Here is a 19,607-nt window from a genome sequence, read left to right as displayed (position 1 = left end):
GACCCACAACTAGCTTGCTAATCATGTAGTGAACGTAAGAGAATCCCATAGAACCATCTCTTAGGTTCGTAGCCTATAGGAAGTAAAAGGAGGTCCAAGGTCAGAGTACCCCTATAGACAAATTATGTCATAGACAAATTATGTCATAACTTAACCAATCTTGTGGGTAACTAAAGAGCGATGACGTGTAATGAATCATAGATGGTTGTAGCAATCGTTGAGTAGTATTGCTCTTGTTGTTGGTGTGATAAGCGAAAATATGTATAGTGACTTGTAGGTTTGAGGAGGAGATTTCCAAGTTTGCTCTTGGGTTTGATAGCAAACTGAGTGCAACGAATGTCAGTATGACATGATACCCCTCTTAAGGACGTTTGTTAGCTGTGTGCTTGCCCTTTAGCCAGGTGGCTTTCTTAGAAAGAAATTCTAGAATGAGCTTAGATGCATTTTTTAGATTTCTCTTAGGCTCCCAAGTGTTGTCACTTGTAGGATAGCCTTTCCACTTAACGAGGAAGTAGTCCTGACCTCTAAGTGTCTTTTTGTCAAGGATAGACTCTACTTCATATTCTGGTTGATCCAAGATCAGAACAGGAGGTGGAGGAGACTGAAGTGGTCTTAAGGAACTTTCTTGTGCCTTAGACAAGAGAGATGCATGGAAGACATTATGGATAGTCCAAGTAGGTGGTAATGCAAGCTCGAAAGCATTCTTGCCAATAGTCCTTGTGATCTTAAAAGGTCCAAGTCTTTTAGTATCAAGTTTGTCTGAAGGTCTAGTAGTTGTGATATGTCTTCTAGACAAAAGACTTGATCACCAACTTTGAATTGTGGTGCAACCACCCCCCTGTTAAAGGCCTGAGCCTGCTCGTGTATTTGAACCTTGAGATAGTCCTGGAGGCCCTTAAGGTAGATGATTCTTTCAGTAGCAGAAGGGTTTTTGAACCCTTCTGCTAGGTTCAAATAGTCCTGGAGGCCCTTAAGGTAGATGATTCTTTCAGTAGCAGAAGGGTTTTTGAAATTTTCAGGACAATTCAGTTCTGCCACTTCAAACCTAGGGTGATAACCATAGTTTGCATAGAAAGGTGTCTCTTTTGTGGTGTTAGAGACTGTGTTGTTGTAAGCAAATTCTGCAAGATGGAGAAGATCTGCCCAGTTGTCTTGAGCATAGTTTGTATAAATTCTTAGATATTGTTCAAGTACAGAGTTGACTCTCTCTGTCTGGCCATCTGTTTGAGGGTGATAAGCTGTAGAGAAGCGTTGTTCCATGTTTAAGAGTTTAGAGAACTCCTTAAAAAAGTTTGAAGTGAAAACTGCTCCCCTATCTGAGATCCAGTGTCCAGGAATTCCATGATATTTAAAGACCACCTTGAGGAATAGCCACGCAAGTTCAGAAGCTGTGATAGTCTCATTGCAAGGCTCAAAGTGTGCCATTTTTGTGAGCCTTTCTACCACCACAAGGATAGAGTCATAAGGGGTAGCACCCCCTTTTGGGATAGAAGGAGGCAACTTGACTATAAAGTCAATGGATATGGAGTCCCATGGGCGTTCTGGTATAGGTAGAGGCTGCAAGAGGCCATAGGGCTTTTGCCGTGTAGGTTTGTTCAAGTTGCAAGTAGTGCAAGAAGATATATAGTCTTGAAGAGTAGTCCTTAGACTAGGCCAGTAGAACTTTCTTGTTAGAAGTTCATAAGTTTTTGCAAAGCCAAAGTGCCCTGCAGCTGGAGCATCATGGAACTGCTGTAGGAGGTGTAGCTGTAATCGTTTATTCCTTGGGACATAGATATAGTTCTTGAATAAGAGAAGTCCATGCTGATTTTTTGAGAAATTCTGTAGTCCAACTTTCTCAAGAGAGGAACCTTTCTTCTGGAGGTATTCCAAAGTTCTTTTCACAAAGGGATCATGGTTGTAAGCATCTTTAAATGCTTTAAGAAGTGTTGCTGAGGGTGTATAGTCTTTAAAGGTCTCTGGTTCCTGAGAAGAGGTAATGGGGGCAACTTGGTCTTGAGGGGATAAGTTTACCCCTAAGTCCTCTGTAGTACTAGGGTTGCTTAAAGATGCTGCTATAAGCTTTGCTGAGTCTAGCAGAGCCTTTGTATTGCTAGTTTTAGCAGAATCTTGGTAGTCATGTCTTCTTGAGAGGAGATCTGCTCTTTGATTCTTGGCCCCTGAGACATGTTTTATAACAAAGTCAAAACCTCCTAGTTGTTCAGACCACCTTGCTTGTCGTCGATTGAGCTGTTTAGTGGTTGTAAAGGTCAAGAGATTTGAATGGTCACTGTAAATAGTGATAGGATAGTTTGCCCCTTCAAGGTAGCATCTCCAATGCTTTAGAGAACATACTATGGCAAGCAGTTCCTTGTCTGTAATGGGATAGTTTTGTTCGGCTGCTGATAGCTTTCTTGAGTAAAATGCCACAGGCTGTAGCTCTTCTTGTTTGTCTTTTGGAGCTTGGTATAAGATTCCAGAAATGGCAAAATCTGAGGCATCTGTCTCAAGAGTGGCAGGTTTCAAGGGGTTAAAGTGTAGTAACATTTTCCCTTCTTTGAATTCTCCTTTAAGAGCATCGAAAGCATCTTGCTGTGTCTTATCCCAGTGATACAAAGTGTCCTTGTGAAGTAATTGAGTAAGGGGTAAAGCCAAGGATGTATATCTTGGTATAAACCTCCTGTAATAGTTGGCAAACCCAAGGAAAGACTGAACCTCTTTAATGCTGGAAGGAATAGGCCACGTTTGTACTGCTTTTGTCTTTTCAGGATCCATCTGAATGCCTTCTGTTGAAATTCTATGTCCCAAGAAATCAACTTGAGACATATGGAAAAGACATTTCCCAAGTTTGCAAAACAGTTGTGCTTGAGATAGCTTCTCTAAGACTTGTCTAACATGTAGAACATGCTCTTGAGTGTCTAAAGAGTATATAAAATGTCATCTAAGTAGACAACAACAAAGATATCCAAGTAAGGTCTTAGAATATCATTCATGAGAGCTTGGAAAGAAGCAGGTGCATTGGCAAGCCCAAAAGGCATTACCTGGTATTCAAAATGACCATAGCGTGTTCTGAATGCTGTCTTCCACTCATCATCTTCCTTGATGCGTATCAGGTTATAAGCTCCCCTGAGATCTAACTTGGTAAAGATCTTTGCTGAAGAGAGCCTATCCATGAGCTCAGGGATAAGGGGTAAAGCATATCTGTTTTTAACAGTGACTGCATTAAGGCCCCTATAATCAACACAGAGACGCAAGGAGCCATCTTTCTTCTTGACAAAGAGAATAGGAGCTCCTGCTGGTGAGGAAGAAGGTCTGATAAAGCCAGAACTAAGGTTCTCATCTAGGTATTCTCTGAGAGTTTTCAGCTCTAATTCAGATAGAGAGTAGATAGGGCCGTAGGGAGGCATTGAGCCTTCTGCGAGTGGTATCACATGGTCATAAGGCTGGTGCTTTGGCAGAATTGATGCCTTTGCCTTGTCAAAAAGATGTTGGTAGTCTTGGTATGCTAAAGGCAAAATGACCTCCTGAGATGATTTCTCCAAATCTGAAGTAGCTGCTATCTCCAGGACAGGTTGGAAAGGTTTAACCCATATCAGAGATGATATATCGTCCATAGTTTGGTCAAAATCCTTGATCTGGGACAAGTCTGAGTCTTGGACCTGAATAGGGGTAACTGAGGCTTGAAGGGTTTTTTCAGTATTGAGCTCAGGATTTGAGCTAAACCCAAGCGATAAATGCTTCCAATTGATGGTTGGATCATGCCTTTGAAGCCATGGAAGACCTAGGATGACTGGGTACTTCATTGGTATAACATCTGAAGAGATGGTGTCTGAAAATGTTGATTTTCCTAGGGGAATCTCAAGTTTGAGTACTGGGGTGTTGCAGGTAATGGAACCTGAACTGATAGGAGTTCCATCAATGACTCGGAGCAACTCTGGAGTGCGTTTGGGAATTGTAGGTAACTGGTGTATCAAGATTAGGTCTTGAGATATAAAGTTGCCTGTTGCCCCTGAGTCTATCATAGCCCTTGTATACAACACCTGTTGTTTGAAATGGAGTTGAATAGGGATTAACAGGTGTGTGAGACTCTGAGAAAGCACCATCGACACATCTTTGTTGTCTAGGGGAGAAGTTATAGTCTCAGTTGAAGTTGTGCCTGCTAGGGATTTTTTAAGTTTTTCAGGAATAGCAGTTGTGACTGTGTCTGAGGCTGCTATATGTTTTGAATCAGCACTCCCTCGTGCTGAATAGCACTCCTGAATTCTGTGCCCCCCTTTGCCACAGTATAAACAAAGGTTGTTGTCCATTCTGTGTTTTCTTTCTTGAGGAGTAAGTTTACCCCTTTTCAGTTTTTGAGGGCTTCTTGTAGGCTGAGGTGCTGGATTTGCTGTAGATCTCTTTATAGAGGCGTCTAAGTCCATAGGTTCAGGTGCTGAGTCCTTAGCAGTTGGTGTAGAGGTGTAATTGTTGAAATTTCTTGTTGGATGCCAGTCTTGGTTCTTCTCCTTTCTTCTTTCAAAAAGCCTATCATCAAGTCTGACAGCTTTCTCTATAAGCGTTTGAAGTGTTGTAGGGCGTTCTTCTTTGCTGAGTTCATCCTTAATAGAGCTCTTGAGCCCTTGGTAGTAAGTGAAGACTAAGGCTTCTTCATTCCAAGTCAAGTGAGAAGTGATTCTCCTAAATTCTGTTGTATACTGAGCAGCAGAGGTCTTTTGACATAGCTTCTGTAGCTCTCTTTCTGCTGTAGCAGTTTCGTTGATGTCTCCAAAGGTCCTGGTAAGTTCCTCTTGAAACTGGTCATAAGAGGTAATCAAAGGTGTAGTGGTATTTTGGTTGTTGCCACTAAGTCTTCTAAGATATGGCTCAAAGAAGTTGAATGCAGATCCACGGAGGTAGCTGGCAGCAAAATAGATCTTCTGAATGTCTGAGGTGAACTGATGAGGCCTGAGGGTGAAGTAGATGTCCAGTTGCATAAGAAATCCCTTCAACTTCCTCCTGTCTCCATGGTATAAATCTGGTGTTTGCACTTTAGGAAGTGCACCTGGGGTACTCGAAATAGCCAGAGGAGCTGTGGAAAGTTCTGTATGATGTGTCTGAGTTGAAGATTGTGTTGCTGAAGTGTTGGCTTGAAAGGTGTTTTCCAAATTCTCAAGTTTGTTTGCTATAGTTTGTATAAAGGCAAACAGTTGTTGCATCTGCTGTTCAGCAGTAGTTGTAGGAGCTTGGTCGTCCTCCATTGTAGTATCGAAGTGCTGCTATAGAAATAGTTGAAGCTTGAAGCAGGCAAGGTGTAATGGTGGGTGCACCAGATATGAGAATCTAGCCACCCAAGGAAGGGATGAATTTACTAAGACAACACACTGTCTTAGAAAACAGAGCCAAAGGGTTGTAGCTTAGACTATTCCACAACGCAGCAATCAGGTGTATGATGTGGTGAAGTGGTTTAGACAAGTTGCAACAAATGTTGAGTCTGAGAACTCAGGGGTAAGTCAGAGGTTAGCACCTCACTGACTTTTCAAAAACAGAGAATAACAAGATCAATGCTTGGAAGCTTAGAAAAGACGTAGAAGTATGTGCTAGTCGATTTACTGTATTCCCTGCTTGCCCTTTCTTAAGGAAAGGGCAATCCTATTTATGCCAAAGGAGTGTAGTTCTCTCATTTTCCATGACTTTCCATGACTAACCAGGCTTGGTAAATGTATTAGAAATCAAGTGCGACCCACAACTAGCTTGCTAATCATGTAGTGAACGTAAGAGAATCCCATAGAACCATCTCTTAGGTTCGTAGCCTATAGGAAGTGAAAAGGAGGTCCAAGGTCAGAGTACCTATAGATAAATTATGTCATAACGTAACCAATCTTGTGGGTAACTAAGGAGCGATGACGTGTAATGAATCATAGAGGGTTGTAAAAGCTTCTAGAGCTATCGTTCATGTTCCTAGGCCTCTAGTTGGTAGAGATATGCCATGTGGTAGTATTGGCCCACCCCCTTAAGGAGGAGATTTTCTTAATAACTTGTTCAATGAGTGTTCAAATGATATGCCGTGATGTATGTAGCATAAACAGATGTAGTAGAAGAGTTTGCAGCAATCGTTGAGTAGTATTGCTCTTGTTGTTGGTGTGATACGCGAAGATGTGTATGGTGACTTGTAGGTTTGAGGAGGAGATTTCTAAGTTTGGTCTTGAGTTTGATAGCAAACTGAGTGCAACGAATGTCAGTATGACATCGTGCTCAACTCAATATAGTATTCTTTACAATACTGTAACCTGTTACTTGGAAAGCCTTTGTGTCTAAACCCCTGCCTGCTCTGTCAAGTGAACATTACACAAGAAAAATGCCTTTCCAAGTGACTTCAAAAATCATTAGGGCCGCCTCTTGATGTTTTTTGATGTGTTTGGAAATGGTGTCGATCGCATTATCGGATGTATACTCTCCCATTCTAACTTCCTCGGTGTAGGCAGAACGGAAAGAATCCATGTTGAGGAAGCCCTTGAAAGCCTTATTCACTTGGCAAACCCTCAAAAGGGTTCTTGAGTCTATAATTTCGGATATAATTTGCAAACTTATTTCGGTAGGTAATCGGGAGAAAGGACCACTGATGTGTGAGGAAAGGCGTGACTTCTTTCGCCGCAAATTGTCATCCCGGTTTTCTATCCACTGTTAGCACGGCCCGGTATGCAAATGTTGATATTCTTACCTCGAAAAATAGAGTATGACCTCTTGCGTTTTGCAGCTTCCTCGGGACAAGCCCGGTCGTCGCCTTTAGTATCTGATACCAAGATAGATGGCATGTATTGCCATGATAGTCCAACTAATTTTGCCAGGAGTGTAGAGTCTCAGCTACCTGTTCAGGATTTGGAAGGGCAGTATAGATTGTTGTATAATCGCGGTAAACCTTGTTTGGGGAACTTAGGGGGGGGGGCATGCTGAGTCTATGGATGGCACAACAGTATTTACGGAACCAGTCAACCGTTTTCGCGCCTCTTAGGTTGCTGTTGGCCGCTGTCGTAATAGAAGATACAGGATGCGGCCATTTGAGAGGCCCGAGGCAGATTTGGGAAATCAACCAACCATACCCCGTTTCCATGAAGCTTCTGTTATAATCGAAGATGCAGATTCTAGAGTTCTTAGCTAGTTGCTAGAGCTGCTTATAGACCATAATCCATTTATCTACATATATAAGACTGTAACGCTGACTTCTAAACGATAGAAGATACAGAGGTTTCTTGCGTAAGGTTGACTTGACAGAGGAGGCAGGGGATTAAACACAAAGGCTTTCCAAGTAACACATTACAGTATTGTAAAGAATACTATATTGAGTTGAGCACGAAGCTCCTATCTAAGGAAATACTATCTACTTATATAGGGCATCATGCCAAAGGGATATCCATGGATAACATGGATAACATAATATCCAAGATATCCAATGTTATCCATCACATGACATTCCATGGATCGCCGTGGATAACATGGATAACATAATATCCATGATATCTGCTGTCCTAGATGGTAATAGTCCACAACGGGTCATACTCAACCTATAGATGTGTCTTATAGTTAAGAGTGGTGCTAATAAGTGCCACAAGAACCTACTAACAAGTGATGAGATTGCAGCTGTTATTCTAGACGAAGTAGGATATTCTAGTCTACAAGACTTAGTATGAGCCTTCTATAACACTTCAAACGGGCAGCAGCAGCTATTAAAGGTTCATGTTACACATGCCTCTTATATGCCACTCTACTACATGCTCTTATTTGTCTTTAGTGAATATAGGCGGCATTAGGGTCTTACCTTATAGGAGAATAATGGTCTATAGTAGCAACAGCAGCTAGAGCAAAGACCATTCTACTGCTTCTACATGTTCACCTATAACGAGTGTTTTAATACTCTACACTATGCTAGGCACCTCTTTTAGCAGTTTGCAGTTGATATTTTGGTGATTTGCAATCTACAGCCCTAAGTTGGCTCTATAACAACTAAAAATCCACCTGTTTAGATGTATATAGTGGCTTAGCTGACACTATCTCTTGCGACGACATTGGTATGGATAGTCTCGGCCATGGTGTTGTATTATCTTCAAGCTTTATAGGTAGTGATTGTGTAATGTAGCGCCTTTATTAGGATTTGATGGCTATTATACACCACTTTAGAAAGCCTATATTTTTTGTCACCTTTATGGCTCATCTGAAATGGCTAGATGTTACAAATGCACTGTTTCTAGGTTCGCAAGCTATGGATCAGCCAGGTCTTATTGCCTAAGTATTCCACCTAAAGGTCTATAGCCTACTTACAGACCTTAAGGATGGTGTGCTTAGGCAGTATGTCAGCCACGTATATACTATTAAGTATTATAAATGGGGCCTACTATATATGCACCTATCACTCTTCATTTAGGGGTTCTAATTTAACATTCCGTCCCTAATTAATGAGGTGGTCTACGCAGAGCTCCTAGATCCAGCTTAGGATGTTATAGGTGAGCTTATAGATGTGATAATTTCCATAATGACCTATAGGCCATGTAGAGATGATCATTTATAGGCACTGTGTATGGCCTGTAAATCACCTACATCACTGCTATGATGTATGAAACAGTTCCTAAAGCCATTTACACCTGCTACTATTGTTACTAAGAAGGGATACCCTTAATATAGGTGTTGTAATGATGGCTGGACGTTTACAGTCCTATAGCTAGGCTTATGGACTAAAAACATTGTCTATAATAACTAGTAGTTAGTTCTATACAACCTATAACGTACATGTATAGCGAAAGCGCCAAACAAGCGAAAGCGCCAAAATGATGCGGTGACCAAACCCCCCAACTAAATGTTAAATTCCTCAACAACAAAACATGCCCCATAAAAACGATGAAAGCCAATTAGTGCTAGCTATCCAGGCTATGCAAAGCGACCCAAAGTTACGCCTTCGAGTTGCTGCTAGGATCTATTCTGTGGACCACCGCAAGCTAGGTCGTCGTCTAGAAGGTGTACCTTCACGACGCGATATCCAAGCCAACTCACGGAAATTAACTAACCTAGAGGAGTCCGTCCTTGTTCAGTATATACTCGACCTAGCTGCCAAAGGGTTTCCTCCTCGGCTGTCTGTTGTTGAAGATATGGCAAGTCGACTACTTGCAACACGCGACGCGTCACGCGTTGGGTCGCGTTGGGCTTCAAACTTTGTTAAGCGGCGTGTAGAGCTCCAGACACGCTTTCAGCGCAAATACGACTACCAGAGGGCTAAGTGCGAAGATCCAGAAGTTATTAATGGCTGGTTTGAGCTTGTGCGTAACACAATTGCGAAATATGGTATCGATGAAGCAGATATCTACAACTTTGATGAGACTGGGTTTATGATGGGCGTTATCTCAACTGCTATGGTTGTAACAAGCTCAGACGGGCGGGCAAAAGCAAAGAAGGTACAGCCTGGTAATCGGGAATGGGTTACAGTAATCCAAGGCGTTAGTTCTCAAGGTTGGGCAGTACCACCATTTATCATTGTTGCAGGCAAAAACCACCTTACATCTTGGTATGAGAATAGTGGATTTTCAAGCGATTGGGTGATTTCTGTTACTGAAAATGGCTGGACTACAAACGAGAGAGGCATGGATTGGATTCAGCACTTTGAGAAGCATACAAAGGCCCGGAGTGTTGGTGGTTATCGCTTGTTAGTCCTTGATGGTCATGAGAGCCACCACTCAGATGAGTTTGAGGAGTACTGCAAGGAACACAACATTATTACGCTTTGTATGCCTGCTCACTCTTCTCATCTACTCCAGCCACTTGATGTTGGCTGTTTCGGCCCGTTAAAGCAGGCCTATGGTCGGCAAATTGAAGATATGATGCAGGCTCATATTTCTCATATTACAAAGGATGACTTCTTTCCTGCCTTCCACGCTGCATTTAACACTACAATGACGGAAAGTAACATTCGAGGCGGGTTCCGAGGGGCAGGGCTTCTTCCATTTGACCCTGAGAGAGTGATATCTACACTTGATCTTAAGTTAAGGACACCAACGCCTCCAAGCTCCCGCCCAGGTACTGCTCAACCTTGGGTTTCTCAGACACCAAACAACCCAATTGAAGCTATGTCACAGTCTACATTTATTAAAACTCGGATTTCACGCCATCAAAATAGCTCTCCAACCTCAATCTATGCAGCTGTTGACCAGTTTACAAAGGGTGCATCGCAAATAATGCATCAATTAGCACTGCTAAAGGGAGAGAACCAAAACCTACGACAGGCAAATGAAGTACTAAGCAAGCGCCGGAGAGCTAGGAAAACACGACTACAGCAAGGAGGATCACTTAATCAACAAGGGGCGCAAGAGCTACAGGATGAGAGGGATGTTGTGCAGCAGGTAGAGCAGGAAATAAGGGCAAGCCGTGGTCGGAAGCCAAGGGAAGAAACCCGTGCCCGTCACTGTGGCAAGTGTGGTGAGACTGGGCACAATGCGCGCACGTGTCAGATTGTAATAGACACCTCTGAGGAAGAGGACTCCGAGTAGTTTCAATTGATTTCTAATGTTGTGGTAGATTTATCGCAATGTTTGTCATGAGGGTAGATAATTTTGGCGCTTTCGCTTGTTTGGCACTTTCGCTATACATGTACGTTATCTACTTTAGAAATATTGTTGTCATATGAACATTAAAGTATGTAGTACTATACAGGCTGTTAAATATATTCATAAATATAATGCAGCTTTCACACAAACAGCTGGTGTACTTTCTAACTGTATTGTCTGCTTGCCCTTTCTTCAGGAAAGGGCAATCCTATTTATGCCAAAGGAGTGTAGTTCTCTCATTTTCCATGACTTTCCATGACTAACGAGGCTTGGTATCTCTGGTCAACGTAAGAGAATCTCATAGAACCATCTCCTAGGTTCCTAGCCTATAGTAAGTGAGACTTTCCATGACTAACGAGGCTTGGTATCTCTGGTCAACGTAAGAGAATCTCATAGAACCATCTCCTAGGTTCCTAGCCTATAGTAAGTGAAAGGAGGTCCAAGGTCAGAGTACCCCTATAGACAAATATTTCATAACTTAACCATCATAGTACCCCTATAGACAAATATTTCATAACTTAACTAAGGAGCGATGACATGTAATGAATCATAGAGGGTTGTAGAAGCTTTTGGAGCTATTATTCATGTTCCTAGGCCTCTGTTGGTAGAGATATGCCATGTGGTAGTATTGGCCCACCCCCTTAAGGAGGAGACTTTCTTTAATAACTTGTTCAATGAGTGTCCAAATGATATGCCGTGATGTATGTAGCTAAACAGATGTAGTAGAAGAGTTTGCAGCAATCGTTGAGTAGTATTGCTCTTGTTGTTGGTGTGATACGCGAAGATGTGTATGGTGACTTGTAGGTTTGAGGAGGAGATTTCTAAGTTTGGTCTTGAGTTTGATAGCAAACTGAGTGCAACGAATGTCAGTATGACACTGTTTGTGGCTTGGGCTGGGAAGTTAAAATCATGTTACTGACCTCCTCGATGGAACGTTTTTGGACTTTGCTGTTCTGGGCTGGGTGTTCTGGCTGGGTATCTTGGGTTGAGGCATGTTTGCTGTCGTGCTGGGCATGGCTACAGATCATGATGGCGCTGTTTGAAGCTAGATCTGGCATGAATACTGGCTATATGATAGAAATAATACGCAATGAAGCTTGATTCCCATGCCTTATTTGACACCTGCTTTCCTGTGCCTGCCGCCTCTCTTTTGTGTTCCTCCGCAGCTTGCGTGGCTGCCGTGATCAAAATGATCATACTCTTAGTGCTCCAGCCCATGCCGTCGCTGATCTATCCTGCCGCTGAAGGAAGGCTTCCCGGGCCCCAAGAGCTCTACAGATCCAAATGACAGATAGCTGTGTGTCTATTAGGCTATCTGCCCTTGGAATCTTGGCCTCATTTCTCAATTTCCTCGCTCGCTTTCCTCTCCCGGTCTTCTTCGCCGTTTCCTTCGCCGTTTCCTTCGCCATGTCCTTTGCCGTTTCGATCACCGCTTACATCACCGCTTCTATCATCGATTCCTTCGGCGTTTTCTCTGTCATTTCCACCACCATTTGCCTCTGTCATTTCCTTCGCCGTTTCATCTGCCATTCTTCAGTTCCTCTTTGCCTTTCTTGCTTGGCCGGCGTACCTTTCAACTCTTGCGGCTTCCTTGCCGCCGCTCCAACTCTTGGTCCCAGGACCGCTCATAGCCTCATCCATGGCCGCAATGGTTCCATTCGAGGAAACCAGAAACGCCTGCCCTTGGTCTCGCCCTGGGGATGGTGATAATACCGTCCTCACTCCACACCGACAGTGTCAGGACCAAGGAGCGAGTGCTTTCGGTCAGTATTAGCCGTCGCCGTCATGGATTCGTGACGATAGTTTGGCCGGCGACGGCAATATCACAACAACGGTCCTAGGATTAAAAACAGTGGGCTTATTTCACTGTCATACTACTGTTTATTTTATATCTACTGTTCTACAGCTTCAACCGTATGGGTTGAAGCCTGATCCCGGATTTTGGACGGTCTTCGGACCGGTGCACGGGCCAACTGACCGTGGGATGACCGGCCAAAATGGCTGGTGATCCCCAGACCGTCCTCGGACCCCTCCACGAATACGTGGCGCGCCGGTAAGGTCGGTTCCGACGATTAAACACCGAAGATTTTGACGAGCCTATGATACTCTCCCCCTTCTAAATATTTATAGATATAATTCTCTTATTTTTTAATTTGAGAGTCACCGTCAACAATATTCATGGAGTCTTCATTATGGACAGCCAATGTTCACGCTTTTTGCTATGTACAGATAATCGGCTCGTACCCAAGAGCAGCACAATGTGCTTCAGGCCCAAATATGTACCCAGCCTAGAGATGAGTTTTTGGAACGCCTCACATCCTCGACCTCGCAAGGAATGCCTTTATGCCGGGAGTAAAGAAAAGTTAGGCACCGCTTTACAATATGTTGGTCGTGATGCGCCGTGGCTGAAGTCGGTGCTGTATTTCCCCGCCTATTTTCCAGCCTTTTTTCCCCTTATGCAACCCGCTCCTTTTTGTATTAGATCCGTCGTTGCTTCTTTTATCGTCTCAGCTACACTGAGCCCTCCCCCTCCCGGTACCTGTCCTTTCGACTTGGTGGTCGCCTAGCGTAGCCTCGCTCTCCTCCACCTCCTCCCGTTCTCGAACCCACTGCTCTTGGAATCCTCTTCCCATACCTTCTAGTCGCCTCGCCGCCCTCCGCGCTTCGCTCATCTGACTATGTGACTCCGCGACCACAGTCGCAACCAGCATCGGTGCCAGAGGTGGCCCGATTTCCTCCGCCTCTTCGCAGCCTCCTGCAGCTGGTGCACCAATTTGCATCGCCGCAACTCCGTTTGTCAATTCCGCATGCCCTTGTTCGTGAGCCTGCCCCTCTCCAAGCTCCCCACCCTCCCCTCTCTCCTCCCCAGCCGCCTCAGGACTTCCCCTCGAGCTCCGCAGTCGCGGCTCTTCCCCCCCCACAGAATGTACATCCAGCAACGCCGTATTTTTCAGCGTCTCCCCCCGCTTCGCCTCCGGGTCGAGGAACGCATGCATCGCCACTGGCCCGCCATCCTTTGTCTCAACGAGGATATGCACCGGGTACCCCAGCTCCAGCCTCGAAGCTGATGTATGTGCACTCAATGCAGCAGTGGTAAGGGCGCGGAGGTTCTTGGCCTGAGAAGAAGGCGGCGCCGCCGTTGAAAGAAGCGGTTTCAGCGCTGTGTCGGCCAGATGGAGGGAGAGCGATGGGGGCCTGGGGTGAGGGGGTGATGTCATGGCGGGCTGTATGGTGCAGTGTGTGCGAACTGGGAGATGGGAGTCGCTGCTGTTATGCTATTGCATGATGACGTTGGGGCGCGAGGAAGGTGTCCTTTTTGATCGCGGTTGCGTGCGTGGGTGGTGTTATTTTGGGGTGTTGTTTGGTGGTGGTGGGTGGTGCAATTGGGAGGGAAGGCGGGGTTGAGCACCAGTTCAGTTCAGTTGGGGTCGTTCTTGCTAGGGTGGCTGGTTGCTCGAGTCCCGCGGCCAGTGGCTGGCAGGGGTGTGGGAGCTTGGGCGGGCGCGTGCGGGAGGTGTCCGCTAAACTCCGCACCCTCCAGCGCGAAGCCGAGGACGCAAAGACTCGCGTAGTTGACCTAGAGAAGAAAGTTGAGGCACTAGAAAAGAAAATCACCACCCTCACGACTCTCCACAAGGAGCACGACGCTCGCAGCTAGACACTTAAGCGCGAGCGCGACAAGGCAGCGACGCCGCGGACCTACGCACAAAGCTCGCAGCCGCTAAGGTAGCAAACCGCGGCGACGACGACGGCGTCGATGACATCGAGACGGAAGTCCCGCAGCGCCTCGAGCGCTGCATCCTAGCTAGAGGCTGAGGTTGCCGAACTGAAGCGCGGACTATGGCGCAAGGGGAGGAAGGAACTCGAGGCTAGGAGCCCGGGCGCGTAAGTTAGTTCTCGGTCTCGGATATAGACCTGAGTGGGGGTGATAGGGCGAAACGAGATGCTAAATTATAGGATTAATGCACTAACAGATACGGGACAGCATGGTGGTTCTAGCGCCTATAGGGGACATGATGATGGGTTGTTAATCGTCGTCAGTGTTCGCACCACCGACCACCCTGCAGGTGGTTGGCGAAAGCAAGTTGCACACGGAAAGCAAGTTGCACACGGAAAGCAAGTTGCACACGGAAAGCAAGTTGCACACGGAAAGCAAGTTGCACACGGAAAGCAAGTTGCACACGGAAAGCAAGTTGCACACGGAAAGCAAGTTGCACACGGAAAGCAAGTTGCACACGGAAAGCAAGTTGCACACCGCCAGATAGTATTGGTATATAGATTCCAATACAACCACCATCGTAATAAATGTACCATGACTTTTTGACTGTAAATGATGAGCTATTCCTAACGTCAAAATAAACCAGGATCTAAATTGTCCTCAAGATCAAGCTCATGGTCTACAAAAAAGCTATCGCTCTCCTCCACATCTAACCCACTGAATCTAATAAAACCAGTATCCTCATCTTCATCTACTTGCGACTCTAAATAGCCCATTGTTGAAATTAGATAGGAGGTAGCTTCTTCTTAGAGCTCTGATTCTTGAGCTAATTTCTCTAGGTTTTGCATTGGCTCAAGTAAATCACGAGGAACCTCCTTATTTGCCTTTAACAGAATGCTAACTTAACTCTTTCTTGCCTGCTTAGCTTTGCGTGCTTCTACTCCACGTTTATAGATTGCCTTCTTGACTTTGCTCACTACAATCCAAGACCTATAATTTGCAGTCTGCTCCTGTGATTCCTTATGTTTTTTAGCCTTGTCTTCTTTCTTTTTCTATGCGTCTCTTGCTGTTAACCGACCACTAGTTGTCTAAAGAACAGAGCGACTTCGGATCTTAGCCTTGTATTGATTTGCAACCTTTATAGATAGTAAATCATGCTGTAGGACTACAAGCTCTCTGTATGCAAGCATATTTTTAGTACCACGTGCCTAGGAATTCCACTCTAGAGCTGATGGAGTAGACAGTAGATCTGGTATTCGAGCTTGCTAGTGTTGAAGTTTAAGCTCTAAATGTATAAATTTCGTTAGTGTTCTTGGAATTTCTTAACAGTCTTCTTGATGCTCAAGAGGAGCATATACCCTCATTTTCTTCAAAGCTTCTTAGGAGTTGATTGGCCACATTCTAGAGTTGCGAAAGGCTCCTATAATGGTTCCCTTTTTAAATGTGTTCTTGCGAATCTCTAATAAATCGCAGAAGAATGAGGCTATATTGTAATTAATATCTAAGCTCTGTATTACATGTTAAACTGCTTTCTTATGCTAGTGTTTATATGGTTGGAAAACACCAACATTAAGAGGTTGCATCACAGATATGGATGAATATTCATCTCTATAGCCCATAAGACAAACTCTAGAGTTGTATGGCTTATATAGCTGTCTATAAGAAGCACTTTCATTAGTTTATTAGGGCTAGCATCTGTATGCTTTATAATGTGCTCTAAAAATATCATCGTAAGCTTGCTGTTTGTATATCCTAAATCTAAAAGCAAGACTAATTTGTCACCATTTAATTTTTTATGATACCAAGACTCTATATGCTAGTGTCCTTGTATAATAATCACAAGTGGATACTCTTTTTCAATAGCATAGATAGACTCAATAACTATGACAGATTTGCAGTTTTCAGCCATAGGAACATAATCTTAAATAAGTAAGCTTAAAGCATCTTGAATAATAAACTGTACAAACTTCTGTGATATATGCTAAAACAACCACCTCTTCTCCTAGTGCTACTACTACTCGGAATCCGTATCATCAAAGTTGTAAATATCATATAGCTGGATATTATGCTAACTACACCAAGCTAAGTACTCTGCTAACCAGTTTGTGACTGTAGATATGTTGTGAGAAGTGACATGCACTCGAGCAATTGCCTTAGTTTTAATAACTCGAAATAGATCTAGATGTGCCTTTATAAACCCTTGAAACCAGCGCCATGAAGGTGGCAGCTTTGACAGTATTTCTATAGACTGTAAATGACTGATTGCTGTAAATACCATCTGTTTTGACACTCTATATCCTGCATGATATGAATCCTCTATATACTTGTAGACTACCTTGATTTGCGCCTCTAAGAGTATCCTATTATGTCCTCTATGTTTAAGTAGTCGAGTATTTAGAGCGTCCTTTGCTCCCATGCAAGAGAGGTTTAAGTAGAGGGTATTTTTATTAACATAGTATATTCGTGCAGCAGTGACAGGCTCTTCAGACAGGTTCTCATTAAAGGAACTCAAGGGCTTGCTCTATAGGATCGAGAGTATTAGGTGTAAGGAAGCCATTTTGTCACAAGTAAATAGATAAGAAAGAGAAATGTATGTGTTTTCTAAAGTAATTTCCTTCTTGGTTATACGACTATGTGCAACTTGCTTTCTGTGTGCAACTTGCTTTCACTAACCACCTATAGGGTGGTTGGTGCAAACACTGACGATTAGATGATCAAAGAGATGATTTTGATGAGGAGACCCACCCCCCCAACTAAATGTTAAATTCCTCCACAACAAAACATGCGCCATAAAAATGATGAAAGCAAATTAGTGCTAGCTATCCAAGCTATGCAAAGCGACCCAAATTTGCGCCTTCGAGTTGCAGCTAGGATCTATTCCGTAGACCACCGCAAGCTATGTCACCGTTTACAAGGCGTACCTTCACGACGCGATATCCAAGCCAACTTACAGAAATTAAGTAACCTAGAGGAATCAGTTCTTGTTCAGTATATACTTGACTTAGCTGCTAAAGGGTTCCCTCCTCAGTTGTCTATTGTTGAAGATATGGCAAATCGACTACTTGCAACACGCGACGCGCCACGCGTCGGGTCACGTTGGGCTTCAAACTTTGTTAAGCGCCATGTAGAGCTCCGGACACGCTTCCAGCGAAAATACGACTACCAGAGGGCTAAATGCGAAGATCCAGAAGTCATTTGTGGCTGGTTTGAGCTTGTATGGAACACAATTCTAAAGTATGGCATCAACAATGCAGATATCTACAACTTTGATGAGACTGGGTTTATGATGGGCGTCATCTCAAGCGCAACGGTAGTAACGAGCTCAGATGGGCGGGCAAAGGCAAAAAAGGTGCAGCCTGGCAATCGGGAATGGGTTACAGTAATCCAAGGCGTTAGTTCTCAAGGTTGGGCAGTGCCGCCATTTGTCATTGTGGCAGGTAAAAACCACCTTGCATCTTGGTATGAGAATAGCGGATTTCCAGCAGATTGGGTAATTGCTGTTACTGCAAATGGCTGGACTACAAACGAGAGAGGTATGGATTGGATTCAGCATTTTGAGAAGCACACAAAGCCCCGGAGTGTTGGTGGTTATCGCTTGTTAGTCCTTGATGGTCATGAGAGCCACCACTCAGACAAGTTTGAGGAGTACTGCAAAGAACACAACATTATTACGCTTTGTATGCCTGCTCACTCTTCCCATATACTCCAACCACTTGATGTTGGCTGTTTTGGCCCATTAAAGAGAGCTTACGGTCGGCAAATTGAAGATATGATGCGGGCTCATATTATTCACATTACTAAGGATGACTTCTTTCCTGCCTTCCACGCTGCATTTAACATTGCAATGACAGAAAGCAATATTCAGGGAGGGTTCCGAGGTGCTGGGCTTCTTCCATTTAGCCCTGAGTGTAATATCTACACTTGACCTTAGGTTTAAGATGCCAACACCTCCAACCTCTCGCCCAAACACCGCTCAACCATGGGTTTTTCAGACACCAAATAACCCAACTGAAGCTGTATCACAGTCTACTTTCATTAAAAACTGAATTGCGCATCATCAAAATAGCTCTCCAACCTCAATCTATGCAGCTGTTGACCAGTTTACAAAGGGTGCATCGCAAATAATGCATCAATTAGCATTGTTAAAAGCAGAGAACCAAAACCTGTGACAGGCAAATGAAGTGCTAAGCAAGCGCCGGAGAGCTAAAAAAACACAACTACAGGAAGGAGGATCACTTAGTCAACAGGTAGCACAGGAGCTAGAGGACGAGAGGGACATTGTGCAGCAAGTAGAGCAAGAAATAAGGGCAAGTAGTGGTCGGAAGCCAAGGGAAGAAACCCATGCACGTCGCTGTGGCAAGTGTGGTGAGACTGGACACAATGCGCGCACTTGTCAGATTGTAATAGACAGGTCTGAGAAAGAGGACTCCGAGTAGTTTTAATTAATTTATATTGTTGTGGTGGATTTATCGCAATTCTTATGGGGTAGTCGCGATATTTTGGCACTTTCGCTTGTTTGGCACTTTCGTTATACATGCACGTTATACATTACCTAATTAGGACTAAGTTGCAATAAGATAAAATAAGATAAATTACTAATGTAATTGCTTATAGATGCTTATAGATGCTTATAAAGACATATAAGGATATGTAAAAGCTTTTAAGTATAACGTGGTTGTACACCGAGTCGTGAATGTCACCGAGTCGTGAACTTTTCCCTACTTAGCTACCTACGAACTTCAACATGCGTTTCCTCCACAACTACCAATGGAAATCCAAACCCAAGAAGCGCGAATCATTCTAGCTATTGAGGCTCTTCAAACATGTAAATCGCTTAATCGCAGGTCTGCATCAATACTATATAAAGTGCCTTATTCTACGCTTACTTATAGAATGGCCGGCCGACCTTCTCGACGCGAAACCAAAGCCAATAGTCATAAATTGACTGAGCTAGAAGAGGAAGTGATTATTCGAAATATATTGGATATGGATGCAAGAGGATTTGCACCTCGGCCTGCTAGTGTGGAGGATATGGCAAATTATATCCTTGAATCGCGTGGGGGAAAGCACGTTGGGACGCGGTGGGCATATCGATTTATACAACGCCACCCCAAGTTAAAGACGCGTTTTAATCGCGTTTATGACTTTCAAAGAGCCTTGTGCGAAGATCCTGAGCTTATTGGAGCGTGGTTTCAACTTGTGCAGAACATGAGAGCAAAGTACGGCATCCAAGACTGCGATTTCTACAACTTTGACGAGACGGGCTTCATGATGGGCGTTATTAGCTCAGCTTTAGTTGTTACGCGCACCGATCGATGTGGCAGAGGCAAGGCAGTTCAGCCTGGCAA

The 19,607-nt window shown here is 44.0% G+C and overlaps 3 protein-coding genes across 3 annotated transcripts; all 3 read right to left on the bottom strand.

The window, feature by feature from the left end:
* Positions 1-6,330: 6,330 nt before the first annotated feature.
* Positions 6,331-6,770, bottom strand: VC83_08764 (uncharacterized protein; the record flags this gene model as incomplete). The annotated part of the gene is made up of 2 exons (XM_024472307.1): positions 6,331-6,629; positions 6,677-6,770. Coding segments are annotated over 2 exons (393 nt in total), but the record flags the coding sequence as incomplete, so codon positions are not given.
* A 5,106-nt stretch (positions 6,771-11,876) lies between these two features.
* VC83_08763 (uncharacterized protein) lies at positions 11,877-12,182 on the bottom strand (the record flags this gene model as incomplete). The annotated part of the gene is made up of 2 exons (XM_024472306.1): positions 11,877-12,015; positions 12,112-12,182. The coding sequence occupies 2 exons, from the start codon at positions 12,180-12,182 to the stop codon at positions 11,877-11,879; spliced, it is 210 nt and encodes a 69-aa protein (XP_024320373.1).
* Positions 12,183-12,705: 523 nt separating this feature from the next.
* Positions 12,706-14,244, bottom strand: VC83_08762 (uncharacterized protein). Its single transcript, XM_024472305.1, has one exon. It carries the CDS (start codon positions 13,757-13,759, stop codon positions 13,049-13,051), a length of 711 nt encoding a protein of 236 aa, XP_024320372.1. The 5' UTR covers positions 13,760-14,244; the 3' UTR covers positions 12,706-13,048.
* Between the last annotated feature and the right edge of the window lie 5,363 nt (positions 14,245-19,607).

This window comes from Pseudogymnoascus destructans (genome assembly GCF_001641265.1).
Source record: "Pseudogymnoascus destructans isolate 20631-21 unplaced genomic scaffold scaffold_27, whole genome shotgun sequence".
Taxonomy (NCBI): domain Eukaryota; kingdom Fungi; phylum Ascomycota; class Leotiomycetes; order Thelebolales; family Thelebolaceae; genus Pseudogymnoascus; species Pseudogymnoascus destructans.
The sequence above is the reverse complement of the archived record's forward strand: the minus strand, read 5'-3'. Positions and strand labels throughout refer to the sequence as shown.